This window comes from Arvicola amphibius, chromosome 5 (genome assembly GCF_903992535.2).
Source record: "Arvicola amphibius chromosome 5, mArvAmp1.2, whole genome shotgun sequence".
In the NCBI taxonomy this organism is placed as follows: domain Eukaryota; kingdom Metazoa; phylum Chordata; class Mammalia; order Rodentia; family Cricetidae; genus Arvicola; species Arvicola amphibius.
Genome location: NC_052051.1, coordinates 29,970,771 through 29,987,969, shown reverse-complemented (window position 1 = coordinate 29,987,969; position 17,199 = coordinate 29,970,771). Strand labels below are relative to the sequence as shown.

General features: G+C 41.7%; 1 protein-coding gene across 2 annotated transcripts in view; it reads left to right on the top strand.

Moving 5' to 3' along the window:
• Nucleotides 1-7,671: 7,671 nt before the first annotated feature.
• Nucleotides 7,672-17,199, top strand: part of Kiz (kizuna centrosomal protein) — a 105,208-nt gene continuing 95,680 nt past the window's right edge. For both annotated transcript variants that reach the window (XM_038330306.1, XM_038330305.1), the window contains exons 1-3: nucleotides 7,672-7,807; nucleotides 12,894-12,956; nucleotides 15,464-15,626. In XM_038330306.1, the coding sequence (XP_038186234.1) occupies nucleotides 7,692-7,807; nucleotides 12,894-12,956; nucleotides 15,464-15,626 (342 nt within the window). In that variant the 5' untranslated portion in view covers nucleotides 7,672-7,691. The remainder of the gene's footprint in view (nucleotides 7,808-12,893; nucleotides 12,957-15,463; nucleotides 15,627-17,199) is intronic.

Sequence of the window (17,199 nt, the reverse complement as noted above, 5' to 3'; positions counted from 1 at the left end):
CTATCAAAAAGCCAAGGCAGAGTCGGGCAGCGGTGGCGCACGCCTTTAATCCCAGCACTCGGGAGGCAGAGGCAGGCGGATCTCTGAGTTCGTGGCCAGACAGGTCTACAAGAGCTAGTTCCAGGACAGGCTCTAGAAACTACAGGGAAACCCTGTCTTGAAAAACAAAAACAAACAAACAAACAAACAAAAAAGCCAAGGCAGTTTCTTTATTAGTCAATGAGAGTCCTCCATCATCTGATAGTACGCCTTGGCCAGAGACCAAACCAAGAGGCCATTTGATCTTGGTCTTACAGCCTTTCAAAATACATGCTAATAAACCTCTTTCATGTATAAAGTACTCAGCCTTACATATTTTGTTATAGCATAGAAAATGAGCTGGGTGATGTGACTCACGCCTTTAATCTCAGCACTCAGGAGGCAGGGGCAGGCAGATCTCAGTGAGTTCGAGAACAGTCTGATCTACAGAGCAAGTTCCAGGATAGGCTCCAACGCTACACAGATAAACTCTGTCTTGAAAAACAAACAAACAAAAAGAAAGAAAAGAAAGAGAGAAAGGAAGGAAGGAGGGAAGGAAGGAAGGAAGGAAGGAAGGAAGGAAGGAAGGAAGAACTAACAGAGGATCATCTGCTTTATTCAACGTATCCTGACTTAAATATTAAACACATCTAAGAAAACAACTTCATAGCAACACCCGGACTTTTGATTGATCAAATTAGCACCAAGGCCTAGCCAGGTTCTCATATAAAATTAATCATCGTACCTCCCTTCTGGACCCCATCGCCTTTCACCAAGGATACCCTACCTTCTGGTTCCTACCTCCCCACTTCCTGGCATCATGTATCATCTGTCCCTCTACCATATTTATTTATTTTTCCACTTTATGTCTAGATTCATACTGTCCAACATAACAGTTATTAGCTACATGTCAAATTATATATATATATGTATATTAATTAATTAATTTCGCCAGGCAGTGGTGGTGCATGCCTTTAATCCCAGCGCTTGGGAGGCACAGGCAGGCAGATCTCTGTGAGTTCGAGGCCAGCCTGCAGAACAAGTCCCAGGACAGGCTCGAAAAAGCTACAGAGAAACCCTGTCTTGTAAAAAAAATCATTACAATTTCAATTCTTTAGTTGTACTAGCCACCTTGAATTGTGGAATAGACATATATAGCGAGTGACGAGCACATGGGATAGACTTAAATTTTCCATTATTGCTGCAGCTCCATGGGACAGAGTTGCTTTAGATAGTTTTTCACTATTATAGCCTAGACTTTGACTTTTTTTTTTTGAAAGAGGATCTGATTATACAATATGGTTTGTTTCAAATTCAAGAAGATCCGATTTCCACTTCTGAGTACTGGGACTATGGGCGCGCATACCCATTGCTAAAACTAAATCTTTCGGTTCTAGATTTGTAGTCTCCTGGCCATCTAGATACAGGATTACTCATAAAGAATTTTATGGAAAAAGTAATTTAGTGCATTTGTGTATGAGTCAGAAAATGTAATCTAGCTGCTGGAACAAACGCCCCCAAAATACCAATGGTGCTGAAAACAAGGGTTTGTGTATTGCTCAGCTCACCTTTCTTGTGGTTTACAGTCATTTCCCTCTTCTTTTAAGGTCTACAGACACGCCACTGGATGTTCTACATCTGGACAGCTCAGAAACAAAAACTGGGAGGATTGTGCCGCTGTTTTGGAGCCAAATCAAGAAGATGTACATCGTTGAGGCCATAGTTCATTAGGCAAATTTGTTCCTAAAGACTTATTTAACTACTAGAAAGGATGTTGTCTTTCTGAGTACGTTGGGGGGTGGGGGGAGGGTGAGAAGGGGAATGATAGAAACAGAATGGTGAGCACAGTGTGCTAATACATGTAGAAAATACATTCTGTGTAAATGCACCTCGTTCACCAACAGTAATCATGTCCACGTAAGAAAAACTCTAGGTGACATAGTATGTATGTTACACATCAAATGCTGTGGTTTGGGTATGGTTTGAGTGTGTCATCCAGGGTTTCATTATCAAAGTTTAATGCCCATTGTCAGGTATTAGCAGACGTAGAAAATTAATCTGACTGTGGTATTTCAAAGTAGGGCCTGTGGGAAATGATTTGTTTTAAAATCATTAGGATGGGGAAAACTCTTTGTGAATATCAGGACAGAGACTGGAATACAGTGTCTCCCAACCAAGGAATACCAAAGTCTGTCTGTCTCCAACCCACCAGAATTTGGATGAGTCACCTGGATTTTCCTTGCCTAAGGAAGAAACCAGCCCTGCAGAGAATTCCATCTTGAAAGTCTACCTTCAAGAACGTGACACAATGTATCAATACCCAACCAGTTACTGAATTAGCTATACAAGACATAGGAAAAAATGGGAGAGGAGGTTGGGAAGATGGTTAAGAGAGCTGGTTACTCTTGCAGAAGACCTCTCGGTTCTCTTCCAAATACCCATAAGCTCACAATTACCTGTAACTCCAACTTCTCTGGATTCTGAGGAATCCCTCCCCCAACACACACACACACACACACACACACACACACACGCACGCACGCACACACGCAGGCATGTGGAAATTTAGTGGTAGAACATTTACCTAACATACTCAAGGGCTCAATCAAAGGGTGGGGGAGAGTATATGATATTTATCTTTTAAATGGTAAAGTTCTAATTTCAACATATCCCCAAAAGATACATCATCATTTCATTCAGTTGCTTTAATTAACAGATACAATAATTTCATGTAGCTTATCCAAAGACCCATGTGAAGGCTGGTTCAACTCACAGGCCCCCAGTGCTGTTGGCTTACTGAGGACACAAATTTTGAATTAAAATTACACAGATTACCAGCTGCATGGCTTTTTCTTCATCTTTAAAACGAGGAGACCAAAGTTGAAAGTGGTAAGAATAAACCTATAATTTCAGTGCTCAGGAGACAGAGGCAAGAAGATTGTCATGCGTTTCAGGCCAGTAAGATCTACATAGTGTGTTGTAGGCCACCAGACCTACATAAAAGGACCCTTTTTACAATAATTAAATTAATTAAATTAAATAAGGGGCTGAAGTCAGAGTCCTTCTCCCCTCCAGTTCACCCTTAGACTTGCAGGAACATTAGGCAGCGACCCACAGTCCAGGCAGGCTACTAGAGGAAGTAAAGTATTAAAAGAGAGCGTCTTCCAAATTAAATATTTAAAGTGAAGAATTCTGAATTTGTTAAATGCTTATCATTATTCCAAATGTATAATTTTGACATAAATACTTTAGGAATATTCTTTTCATTTGTTGATAAAGGAGGCTCTTCATCTAGAATTCTTATATGCCATTAATGTGTCAGCCATAGTCAGAGCATTTTAATTATTTTGAGTATTTATTGTTTAACTGTATTTAATTTTAGATTCTTCTAAACTGACCTGATGAAAATTGGGATGCCAGCCAGCTGTGGTGGTATACATCTTTAATACCAGCACTCAGGAGGCAGAGGCAGACTGATCTCTGAGTTTGAGGCCAGCCTGGTCTACAGAATGAATTCTCTGAAACCATATCTGGAAAAAAAAACACCAGTGTGTGTGTGGGGGGGGGGGTTAAGGGTAGGATGGTAAATGGTAAATGACTGTCTCTCCTGTTTACTCTGTGTTGCTGTGGGACAATGGTCTTTTATCCTGTCACTTATTATTATTTTTAATAAAACGCTGATTGGCCAGGAGCCAGGCAGAAAGTAGAGGTGGGGCAACAAGAATTCTAGGAAGACGGAAGTTTCAGTCTGCAGTCGTGACCCAGATGCAGAGGAAGCAAAATGTGACTGCCTCGCCAAAAAAGGTATCAAGCCACGTGGCTAACACAGACAAGAATTATGGACTAATATAAGAGTTCATAAGAAGCTTGAGATACTAGGCCAATCAGTTTATAATTAATGTAGACCTCTGTGTGTTTTCTTTGGGACTTAATGACTGCGAGAACTGGGCAGGACAGAAAACTATCAACAGAATGGAGCTCAGTCAACACTGCTATTTTCTGAATGTAATTATTAAATTGTTATCTTAGAAGAATGTGCAGACATAAATAAAATATCTTAAAAATGAAAGTTGTAGTGTTATAGCTCTGAGGGAAAGGTATACTGATAGTCAGGAGCCAAGGAATACCACAGAGTCACACCACACAACAAACCTCACACAGATTTATTGGGAAAGACAGAAGAGGACCACTGCCTCTGCTCAGGAGAGAAACAGCAAAGAACCGAGCAGCAGACATGCTTAGGATTTCTTGGGGACATGAGCTTTCCACGTTGGCCTGGGATTGGTGGGAGTTTGGGGCCTGATCTTGGGCTTTTTTACTGTAGGGTAGAGCTTGTTGCTTGCATTTCAAGGGGAGGGAGATGGTCCATTAGACATTAGTCTGTGGGGTGGGTCCTGGTCATTCACCCCACAGACTACTCTAGGGGCCTTAAAAAAGTTATTTGTTTTTGTCAGGATTGTAGTAAAACTTTGGTCCTATATGTATAGGTTGTTTTTCTCATTGTTGTGACCAAATACTGAGAGAAGCAACTTAATAAGGATTTGTTCTGGTTTCTAGGTTCCAGAGGGTTCCAGAGCCACCATGTTAAGAAAGGGATGGCAGAGTCCATGACAGCCAAAGTGCGCAGTTGCCACTCTTCACATCTGGGTAGAGCCAAGAAAAAAGGCACAGGGAATTCTGACACTCATCTTGTTTTCTGTTTTGATGCAGTCTGGCCCTGCCACCTGTGGAATGCTGCAGGCCACATTCAGGATGGATCTTTCCCTTCAGTTAAATCTCTGTGGAAACATCCCCATCCCAGACATGTGTCCCCAGGTGATTCCAAATCTAATTAAGTTGACAAAGAAGATTAATCATCACACACTAAAGCTGGTAAAATTAACATCAGTACACAAGCATGGATTGACTTGCTATAATGAGTTGATAGAGCATATAAGTGTAAATCACATCCTTGCTTATCTAACCATGGGATGGGAGGGTCCTGCACTAGCCCTGCATATCACAGACCTGTTCTGGTCCTTCTCTGGTCACTTCACATGAGTCAAGCATATGTCTATGAGGGTACACAAACACACAGCTTCTAGAACACAGTACCAGGTACCCAGAACCCTAGCTCTAAGGGTCCCAAACTGCTCTACAGGGCCTCCAGAGAGCTCTTTCCTGGGCCATTCTTACAAGGAGTCAACACTAGTATTTCGCTTTAGGTCAAAAGGAGGCTGAGATAGGTTTGTGGATGCAAATGGGATTTGTTGAATGGAGAGAAGGTAGGGCACAGACAGCCCTATTATGAGTGAGGCATCTTATCATGCAACCCTGAACCTGGGGTAGGAAATTGGAGGGTGTTGACAGAGATTTCTGTCCTGCCTGGTCCAGCAGCCTTTCAGTCCCAAAGAAACACACAGAGGCCTACATTAATTATAAACTTATTATAAGCTTATAATTATAAGCTTATAATTATAAGCCTATTAGTTCAGGCTTCTTATTAACTAATTCTTACATCTTACATTAACCCATTATTCTTGTATGTGTTAGCCACATGGCTTGGTACCTTTTATCAGCAAGGCATTCTCATCTTGCTTCCTCTATGTCTGGATGATGACTGTAGACTGAGCTTTCCTCTTCCCAGAATTCTCCTGTTCTCATTGCCCCACCTCTACTTCCTGCCTGGTTGCTCCTCCTATACTTCCTACCTGGCTACTGGCCAATCAGCGCTTTATTAAAATACAAGTAACAAATCTTTTTAAAAAATGATTTATTTATACATATGAGCGTTCTATCTGTATGTATGCCACTATGACAGAAGAGAGCATCAGATAGAAGTGGGCACCAGATCTCATTATAGATGGTTGTGAGCCATCATGTGGTTGCTGGGAATTGAACTCAGGACCTCCGAAGGAGTAGGCAGTGCTCTTAACCACTGAGCCATCTCTCCAGCCCCAAGTAACAAATCTTTACAAGGTACAAGACCATTGTCCCACAGCAAGGGGTTGGATTAGGAAAGGAGTCAGAGAACTGAATTCCACCCTGGATGTCCACACTCTTACAAAGGTATAATGGTGAAGACAGGAAGAGAGACCCTCTTTTACTTATAGTCTCTTATCCTGATACATGAGAGCTTAATTAGATCAGTATTGTGTGCGTGTGAATGTGAATGCATATGTGCTAGAGTGTACCAGCGGAGGTCAGAGGACAACTTTGGGGAAGCAAATCAAATTCAGGTTGTCATACCTGCAAAACAAGCACCTTTTGCTTGCTAAGATACCTCCCTGACCCACATTTTTTTCTATAAAGGCAGAGTCTGTAAGTCCTGTCTGGAATTAGAGATCTTCCTGCCTCATCCACTGAGGGCTGGAATTATATGGATTTATTGCCCGGTCCAGTTTTATTTGTACCCTTCAACATTTAGGCAGACAGTACGGGGAAGTAAAGTCATACCCTTATATTGTTGACCTTTGAGCATTTCATTGCTTTCCCTAATGATCAGTTTAAGATTTGAAGTCAGCGTGACAGACGTGCACAGTGAGCCTTATGTCAAGGTGTGACGTATGAACACATGCTTCTAGAAACACCTGGGATACATGATGCCTTAATTTTCAATTGAGTTTTGGTCTTTGTACATTTAGCAAAAAGTTTACTTCTGCAAACTTTTTAATACACAGCCCCACCCCCATTCAGATTCTGTGCAACCACCATGGTGTCCTGACTCACTATTAAAGATGCTTTGGTTTAAGTGACGCTTTGCATATAAAACTACTGGCTTGAGAAAAGAAACCTAAAAAAAGTGTAGAATAAAGAACCACACAGTGATTCCATACATGTGCTTAGACATTTTTTATTTTTATTTTCCCTTTCTAAATGAGCTTCAGAATATAGTTGTCTTTCTTCAAGAAGCCTTTTGCCATGTTGATGGAGGCAATGATAAAAACTGACACTATGTTCTTTATAACCCCTAATTCATTTTAAATAATCTAAGGTTAAATTAATCTTACTGTCACAGCCTGCCTAATTCACTCTGGGGTGCCTTGGATTCCCCCACAGCTGAACACTGGGAGAGAGGATTTATTCGAGGCAGTCTGGCTCCAAACCTTGGAGAATTGTCTGTAGAAGTAAATTGATTCACAAGTAACTAGTTAGAAACCAAATCTTTCTCTCCTGTAAAAGTTGACGGCAACTGGAGCCATCACGTTTCTAGGACAGCACGGGACTGTGTACATCTGCTGAGTATTTGGAGTCCTTAATTTTTTTTTCTTCTTCTGGCTTTTTGCTTTGCTTTTTAAGTGCTGGTAGCAAAATAACCTTGTTACAGTATCTCCCAGCAAATTCTAAGAAGAAAGAGGCAGGGAAAGGAGTGGGAAACAAGAAACTGCATCTGATAAAATGAATAAAGTCGGTACGGATTCTATAGCAGGAGCAGGGAAGAGCAATGCAGCTGTAGCAGAGAGAAGGTGACAACTCTGGGCTTCTGGTCCCTAAGTAACCTGTACCACTAGGGTTCGCCGCCTAGCCAGGCTCTCAGTCTCCGCCCCGCCCCGCCCCGCATGGCATCTTGCCCCGCCTCCTCGGCGCCCCGCCTCCGCCCCCCCCTCTTCAGGCGGACTGGCTCCGTGTTTACCCGCGTTGCATGTCGGGGCGGTCTCCTTTGGCAACGGAGGCCTTCGCGCTGCCCCGTGGCGATGCCGCGAGGGCGCGGTGGCGGTGGCGGGCGCCAGGCCCCCGCCGCGTCCGCGCTCTTGGCGAGCCCCAGCTACTACGAAAGGGTGGGCCAGCTCCAGCAGGCGCTGCGGGAAAGGTACGGTCGCGGGACGGGGCGGGGAGTCAGCTGCGCCACTGAGATCTTCGGGTACCCTGTCTGGCGTTCCTTCCCATTCCCGCCAAAGGTTCGCCAGGCCCGGGACCCGCCTGCGACCCTCCACTAGCTCCGAAGGGGGTCCGGAGCACAAAGTTCAACACAAATGACCCTATGTTTGAGTTAGGCACAGAGAGAGAGAGAGAGAGAGACTAGAATCTCCCATGGCAACTAAAGCCGTGTCCCTCAGCCTGAGGATGCGGCCAGAAGTCAGAGTGGGAGTTCTTTTGCCTGCCAGTCCCCATCAAGTCCTCTAGTCCTCTTCTACACGCCTCCTCCTCACTCCCTTCAAATTGTCATCCTAGTTTGACACTCACACTGCATCAATAATGCCGGGTCCAGGAACTCAGGCTGGAGTGGGGTGTTGTGCGTGTAAGTGTATATTTAAAACCCACGCCCTGTTAAAACGCAGGAGTCATTTGGAGGGGCCGCCTAAATTTTTAGTGAAGGGATGAAATTTTCAACGAGCTCAGCTTCGAGGGTTGGGATTGCCTTTAATTAAGGTATGAAAGATGAGAACCATTGGAAAGAGCTAGATCTAAGACTCTATAAATAGAGAAAATTGTAAAGCAATTGACGATAAATAACCACATGAAAGATAAGTTGTCGGAACACTTATTTAGCTGCCAAATTAATTGGACTTAGAAATCTCATTAGTTGACAAGAAAGGAAATAGATTTTTGGATCTCTTGATAAATAAAACATTTAATGAGTGTTAAAGTTACAGAATCATTCAGATGGAACAGGAGAGCTATAACAATTCTAAGATGATAACGATAATTGCAGGTGAGGTAAAGAAAGTGATTTTTCAAAGGAACTGCGTCTCATGCCAGACTTAATTTTTGTCAGTTGTTTGTGAACTATTTACCACAGGCCTTAGCTGTCCTTTCCATGTCTTTTCTTCTTTCTACATCCTGTTTTCTTTCTGATGCACTCCTGCTCACCTACCTAGGGATCTCGTAATCTCCCACTTTAGAAAAATTAATCAGCTATGGGTGTACTGGTGGTAGTGTATGCTGAAGAGGCAGAAATAGGAGGATCACAGGTTCGAGGCCAGCCTAGACTACATAATGAGTTCCAGGTCATCCAGGGAGATCCCATGTTAAAAAATCTCTATGTATGTATGTATGTATGTATGTATGTATGTATGTGTCTGTCTGTCTATCTATCTATCTATCTATCTATCTATCTATCTATCTATCTATCTATCTATCTATCTATCTATCTATCTATGTATCATTCCCTGCAGAGCCTTTCTTTTCCAAACACTTTTCCTAATGTTTGTACCTTCAGCTTGCTTACTGCTCTCTCGGGGAACACAGATGACGACTTCCTTTTTTTCTTTGGCCTACATTGAATATTCTGTGAGGGAAGAAATGACACCTAGCAGACCCTTTGGCTTACAGTGTAGTAATGTGAAAGAGTGTTTGGTAAAATATTTGAGTTTATGAGTGGAATCCAAGAGTCAGTTAGCTAGTGTCTAGGTGTTATGAATGCCTTATGTGGAACCCAGTGGCCTTGTGTTGTCATTAAATAACAAAACTTTTCTAGTCATCCAAGGTGATATTAACTGTCTTCATATACCAGATAATTAAAAAACAAGACTTTGTTTCTGTGCCTTTAGCTCATTGCTGTAGTTGAAGAGTCATCTAGTTACCTTGGGCTTTTACTCATTTCTGTTTCATAGCTAAAGATCTGGTCTTAAAATGTGACTGATTTAAATGACATTCTTTTTGGACTAAGTCAGTGGTGAGTTATTTTTGCCTCCTGTGCTCGACACACCTGGCTGTTTATGGTCCTTATGGCACAATAACTGTGTAGTGGTTATCCACTTTATGTTTAGCACTGCTTGCTTTAATTATTAAGCAAGGTAAGGTTGTTGACGTTATATAAGAAATTGGAATCACATTTTATGGCCTGTTCATGGTCCTGCATTTGAAGATTTGTTTTATTTTTAAGTCAGTATAAATCTGTTCCTGTGTGTGATCATTTTTCATTTTAAGAATCTGTAAGTAATTCTAATTAATGCATACTGCACACAAGATAGAGAAGCAAATAACTTTAGAGAGAACACTAAAGTAAGAGCATGGGAGCATGAGTTCTAGCCATGGCAAGTCCTGAGACCTTAACAAAGGGTCATCTGGCCCTTTTGAACCTTGGTTCTTAGTGGAATGCGGGAACTAGATTAATATATATAGAATAAAGATTCATTTTCTTTTCTCCTCCTCCTCCTCTTCCTTTTCCTCCTCTTCCTCCTCCTCCTTTTCCTCCTCCTCTTCTTCTTCTTAAAAAACTAGGTTAGTAGGCTTTTAAAATATTAAAGCTGTGCTGGTGAAATGGATGCACAGGTGAAGGTGCCTGCTGCCAAACTTAATGCCCTGAGTTTGATCCCACCTACAGGGTGGGAGGAGAGAAATGATTCATGAAAGTTGTCCTCTGACTGCCACACATGAATGTGTGTGAGCACACACATGCGCACACACGCACATGCACACACACACACACACACATACATACAAATAAATGTAATAACATTTTAAGCGAAAAGCCAGTCTCAGCATAGGGAGCGCTGTCTCCTGAAAGTCTGTGGTCCTCTCGAATGCTGCTATTTGGATAGCAGTCGGAAATGCTTTATCAATTTGGAAACTTTAGAGAAACAGGAGATTAATGGCAACAACAAACACAGTTCAGCCTTTCTCACCCCTTTTAGAAGCAGTCATTGAAAGGTTAGCTGAGCTGATAGCTGGGCTCTCCCTTTGAAACTGCCCTGTCTTGAACCCCAGTCATCTTCTCAGTATTCACACATAGGTGTAATTATATAGCTTGAATGTTTTTCTGTGTGTATGTAGTGCTTTCTCTGCATTGTCGTGAAAGTCAATAATTGAATCTAAAAGAGTCTAATGGAGTGACATGTTGCAGTGTGTATAGTGCCCACAAGTGTGGTAGAAACATATAAGTGGGACTGATGCTTAACAATTATTGTATATAAAAACATCCTTTGAAAGGTCCATTAACCAGCCCCAGTTATTTTCAATGGTGATATTGATTCAGGGTAACATATCATAATGGTCCAGAAATTGACACTGAGGCATTAGTTGAGTAGAGCTGAGGGTGATGGAAAATTGTAGTACTGAGGCACAGACAGAACAAGTGCCTTAAAATGCAGAATCTCCAGCCTTGTAAGAACAGGCAGCTGTGAAAGCCCAGATGAGAGGCACAAGTGACTGCAGCGTGGGCTGGTTAAGCCTCCCAGGTTTGGGCATTTCAGAGTCTGAAATAGAGATTTGCTATGTAGGCTTCACATAGTGATCCTACCAATAAGCTTTCCCTTTGACTTTCACTGAAGTAAATATCAAGTTTTTAAGCCTTATGTTTAAAACTCGCACGAAGGACCACCATTTAGAGATGCAGCAGCATGGAGGAGGGAGTTAGAAGACGAGGAGTTGACGAGATCAGCACCATTTTGCATGGAACGGAGAGCCACAATGCGTCTGACTGTGGTTGCTAAGATATGGAGTGTTTGGAGAGAGGAAGTGTGATTAGCAGGTGTCTGCATCCCCCGAAGAGGGAATTGAGACCAAAGATATTTACATCATTATTAAAAAGAACTTGCAGTTTGGGAGGTGATGGAGTTTTGGAGAAATGGTGGCCCCCTTCACTAGATACCACAGACTCATTTTTAAAATAATGTCAGGCTTACAGCAGAGTTGCAAACATGGGACAGAGACCTCCAGTATTTTCCTCACCCGGATTCTCCTGAAGTCCCGATACTGTATTTTCATTTTCTCTTTCCATATGCCTATTCAGATCAATGCTCTTCTCTGCAATATTTGAAACTGCAGGTGTGATAGCCTATCACCACTAAAATCTTCAATGTACTTAAATAAGAATGCCCTTTTAGGTAGCCATGGGAGAGCTCTCACAGTTTCCTGCCAGCCGCGCGGTTCCAGTCCACACACTCATGCCAGACACCAGTTGTCCCGGCAATGTCCCCCTTTCCTTCTGGTCCTTACTGGTCTAGGGTTTCATTGGGAAACATGGTTTGCATTTTGTGTGCCATATCTCTTCTGTCTTTTTGGAGGGAATTTTTTGGTCCATCCCTGTTGGTCATGGTCCTGACAATTTAAGTTTTCTGGGTCCTTTTGATGATTCCTTATGATCAGACTTCAGTCTTTCAGTCATGGCTGTAATACCATGGAGGCATAGCCTTCTAGATGTACTTAAAGATCAATTTAAGTGCAAATTCCCTGTACCATCTAGTCCTTCATTTTTCCTGAGTTAAGGACCTAATTGGTTATAGAACCCTTGAAGGTTTAATAATCATGATCTCGACATGAATTTCTAATGTGGAAATAAATATATGATGTCCTGTCCACGTTTATTCTGAGTTCATTCTTTTTTCTTTGTTTGCTTTCTCACACAAGGTCTTGTGTCTCCAGCTGGCCTCAAACATTTTCTCTTACTTTAAGAATCCTTGTCAAGGGCTGGAGAGATGGCTCAGCGGTTAAGAGCATTGCCTGCTCTTCCAAAAGTCCTGAGTTCAATTCCCAGCAACCACATGGTGGCTCACAACCATCTGTAATGAGGTCTGGTGCCCTCTTCTGGCCTTCAGGCACACACACAGAAAGAATATTGTATACCTAATAAATAAATAAATATTTAAAAAGTTAAAAAGAATCCTTGTCAATTTTTGTTTTTCAGCTAGGTTTTCACTATATAGCCCAGGCTGACTTCAATGTCCTGATCCTCTTGCCACAGCCTCGCAAGTGCTGGCTTTACAGGTGCACAACAGAGCTCCACTGATGTTGAGAATCTTGAGGTTTTGCTTCAGATTGGTGTTCCCCTTGTTTCTTCTGCTTCCTTGGTGATAGGTCTTTGTTTCAGCCACTCTTGACATTTTCTCTTTTTTCAAATAGATTGATGGAACAGTCTCACAAAGGCATGATTTTAAAGGTTGTCGTGGTCTGAATACAGTAAAAACAGCTTGCACAATACAGTGACTTATTCTGTTGTTGTTGTGATATTACAGTGAAAAGAAGAGATTCGACCTGGAAGACAAGCTTTATGAATACAATAAGTCTGATAAGTGCAGGTAAGAGGTGACAGTGATGAATGTCCAGCTTGTTGTCAAAGTTTAATCCCTATACTTGTGGTGATTGCACACACCTTTAATATTGGCACTCTAGAGGCAGAAGCGGGCAGATCTCTCTGTCTCTGTGAGTTTGAGGCCAGCCTGGTCTACATAGTAAGTTCCAAGCCATCTAGGACTACATACCCTGTTTCCAAAAGAAAAGAAAAAAGAACCCCTACTGTTATATCATAGTTCTTATAGTTGGAATGTTTTTGTCATTATTTTATTTTCAATGCATAATAATTTGAAGTAAATACTATGATTTTATATAGCTATTATAAACATTTTGTTTTCAGTATTTAGTTTTATTTGTGTTAGCAATACGATTTTACTCAATTTTTTTGTTTTTGTTTTTCGAGACAGGGTTGCTCTGTAGCTTTGGAGCCTGTCCTGGAACTTGCTCTTATAGACCAGGCTGGCCTCGAACTCGCAGAGATCCACCTGCCTCTGCCTCCCGAGTGCTGTGATTAAAGGCATGTGCCACCACTGCCCAGCTTGCTTAAATATTTTAAAATAAGGCAGTATACTCTTTTTGTTCTTACTTAAACATATTTATTTCCTGTAGTGGTTAAGTCATGTTATTGTTGCCGCTGATTTGCTAGCTTTTTTTTCATCTTTCAGGCCATACCTGAAAAATTGCTGCCCCTGGGAGGGCCTCCTTGCAGGTTCAGCTAGGGCAGGTTATTCTGAAAAGTCCCTTCCTTTCCCTCATAGTCTTCAGCACGTGGTAATTACCTGCATGTTTTTCTGTTGACTGTAGCTAGACAGTTTTTATACTCGCACTCCTGAATAGATGCGGGTTTGCGTGGGTGGACGGATGGATTGCGCTACCGGTTTTGAAGGCTAATAGCAAGAAGGGCGACTAGAGTTTGAGTGGAGAAGATGTGGCTGCTAAGCGGCTTTATTAAGTCTCTAGATATGAGTGTGTTGAGTCACCCTCCATTACCGTCATTTGTGTCAAAAATGCAGGTACAGGCAGTAAAAACAGTGGTAAATTGTTTTATTCAGAAGGAAAGATGAAGACAGCCAATCATAGTTAAAGCACGTGTCATTAGTATGGTAACCTTCTGATCTGGGGAGATGGCCCAGTGAGGAAGTCCTGGCTGGACACGCCTGAGGACTGAAGTTCAGAGTCCACATAAAGCCTGACATGGTGGTGCTGTCTGAAATCCCGTATCAAGATGGTAGGCAGAGACCAAGCTCCCTAGGAATTTGTGAGCCAGCTAATCTGGTATATGTGGTGGTGAACAAGAGACCCTGTCTTAAACGAGATAAAAGGTGAGGAGTGACACCCGAGGTTGTCCTCTGACTTGCACAGAACACACATTCATACATAAACACTCCCCTCCACTGCCCCCAAAATGGGAGGGGGCAGGGATTTCAGAAATCTTGTTGACCTAGAGTTAGAGGCTTAAGATCTATTGTTGATTAAATTTTGAAATTTCTAGGATCTTCAAAAATCTGTACCGGGAAGGTAAAAAAATATGTAGATGAGCGAATATAAAATATCTTACTGGATCAATAATACAAATGCTCCCTAAGGTGCTCATCTGTGGCTCAGTTCATTGTGAAGTAGGAAGACGATTAGCATCTCGGTCTATGAGAAGAGAAGCTTGTGCACTTAGCTGTCTCCTATGTCTTTTACTTTTACAGTTTGGATAAGAGTCTCCAAAAGGTTTCTTATAGTTTAATTTTGCCACAAAATATTTCACTAACATGTTGTAATGTCTAATGCATTTATACATTATTTAAATGACAGTTTTTGTATTTTAAATTCTCTTAATTTTATGGACTATAGTTTATAGTTTGATTCTGCTTTTATATGAGGGATTAATTTAAAAATTGCCATCATATAGAAACTGGGCTAAGTCTGCACCTGACTATGACTCAAGAGACGGTGCTCTTGAAACCAGACTCCAGTTTAAGAAATAAATCCAGAGCTGGTGTGGTGCTGCACGCCTTTAATTCTGGAACTCAGAAGGCAGGGCCGGCAGATCTCTTCAAGGCCAGCCTGGTCTATAGACTAAGTTCCAAGATAGCCAGGGCTACAAAGAGAAACCCTGTATCCAAAAACCAAAACCAAAAAAACCAAACAAAACAAAAGATTTCACATAGCTGGGCATGGTGCCACACACCTGTAATATTCCCACGGGGGAAGCCAAGGAAGAGGACCACAAGTTCCAGCCCATCCTCGGCTGTGTGGTGAGACCTGTCCCCACAGCACGAGGCTTTCCTGTGTTGTCCAGTGGCACTGTGCATTTCTCAGGAGAAGCATGTCATGACCAATGTGATACCATAATAATTTTCTTTCTCTGAACTTTCATATGCATTCTGTTCCCTGGGTGTCAATGCTTTGAGTAAAATTTCTTAGATTTTTATTGTCTTATTAACACTTTTATTAAAGAAAATTATTCTTACGTTTGTTAAATTTGAGCTATATTATTAAAGATTTACTTTTTTTCCTTAAGAGCTAAGCTGAAATGTGCAAAACTAAAGAAATACCTGAAGGAAATCTGTGAATCTGAAAGGAGGGCTCATCTCCGAAACCAAGGATATTTAAAGAAGTTCGAGTGTGTCCAGACTTATGTTGAACACTTGACTACAAATTCAGAGAAGCTTCAGAAACTGAAGGTAGCTTCTTGTTTTCTACAGTGTGTTCTGAAAAGCTTTCCCAGATCAGTGGCGGCCACTTTCAGTTGTCTGGACAGGGTTATTTGTTATTGTGCGAATTTAAGGTTCCTTTTAGAAGTCAGTTCCCTCTTTTGAGTCCTTTTTTTTCCCTGTTTTGTGTCTTTTTTGGTCTGGGCTGCTCTCTTCAGGTCAAGAGTCCATTAGGGATGGGGAGCACTAAGGAGTGCTCCCTGGGAGTTGACCTTTGTGCTCCTAGCCTCTTGGTATAGTGACTGCTGTTCAAGGCTTTCTTTTATTCTGGCACCTTAGTCTCTTCTAGTGCATGCCTACATGGTGCTCTAAAACTTATGCCAAGGTTGGAAGGCCAGAGCTTGGCTTTCCCCCCTGCTGTTTGCAGTAGCAGGTGTTGTTGCCCAGGTTAACCCAACAGAATACTGGCTATAGAAGAAGTTGGTTTCAGTGGTTTTTTTTCTTATGGTCTAGCAGTTCTTCTCTAGCCTAATTTTATTGCAAAAACTTCAAATATACAGAAAAATAAAAGGAATTATTCTAGTGGGCACATATTCTCCACTAGATGTAACAGGTATAATTATTTTGCAGTATTTACTTTGTATATACATGTGGGCTTTTCTTTCTGAGCAATCAAAGTCTCCTGCTTACATCATGACCCTTTTCTCCTAAGCTCTTAAGCACAAGAGTAGTCTCTTATATAATTATATTCTTCTTATCATCCTTAAAACTAACTAATCCACAGTACCATTTAATATTCAGCTCATATTCAAATTTTTTCAGTTTCCCTAAAAAGCATCTTCTATTTCTAGACCATGATCCCACTAGAGCTTACATGTTATTTGGATATATATTTCATCGTGACCTTCAAAGTCTATTTTAATCTAATTCTAAAAAAATTTTTTTTCATGGCATTGCCTATTTTGACAGCCAATTTCTGGTCACTTGAAGTTTGAGTTTTGGTTTCTTTATCCAGAATCTGCCCCCACCTTCTGCTGCATCCTCTGTGAACAGGAAATGTGGTTGGACTAGCACTGCCTGGCAGGACTTTGTGCAGTTCCAAGAATGCTGTGTCTGTGCAGTGTCCTCTGATATAGCCATACTGTGGAGCCCTGACATGTGACTTGATATTATGCTGCGGTTCTAGTTGACTTTGGTAAGAGTCCCAGATGAATCATGCTTCCTGAAGTGTCCAATAAGGAGTCCCTGACGTCAGTAGTTATTTTTGTTCCTGTTTTTACAAAAGTAGCCAATGGAAGTCTCTATTTTTGGGTGCTGGGATTGAAACTAGTACCTTAAAGATGTTCAGCACATATACTGAGCTACACCTGCAGCCACTGATGGTTCCTGTGCCCTTTGTACGTGACCCTTTGTATTGTGAGCCTTCTTTCCTTGGGGCATAGCAGGATGCTGTAAGTGTGCCTTGTGTCTTCTCTGCCTGTAGCCTTTTGCTCAAAGGGCTGTAGTGGCTTAGGTGGGGCAGCAGAGTTTAGAAACCAAGTTCTGGGATTAGCTGTGTTTAAGCTTTAACAAGTTTTGCCCCTCAGTATTCCAGTCAAGAGCT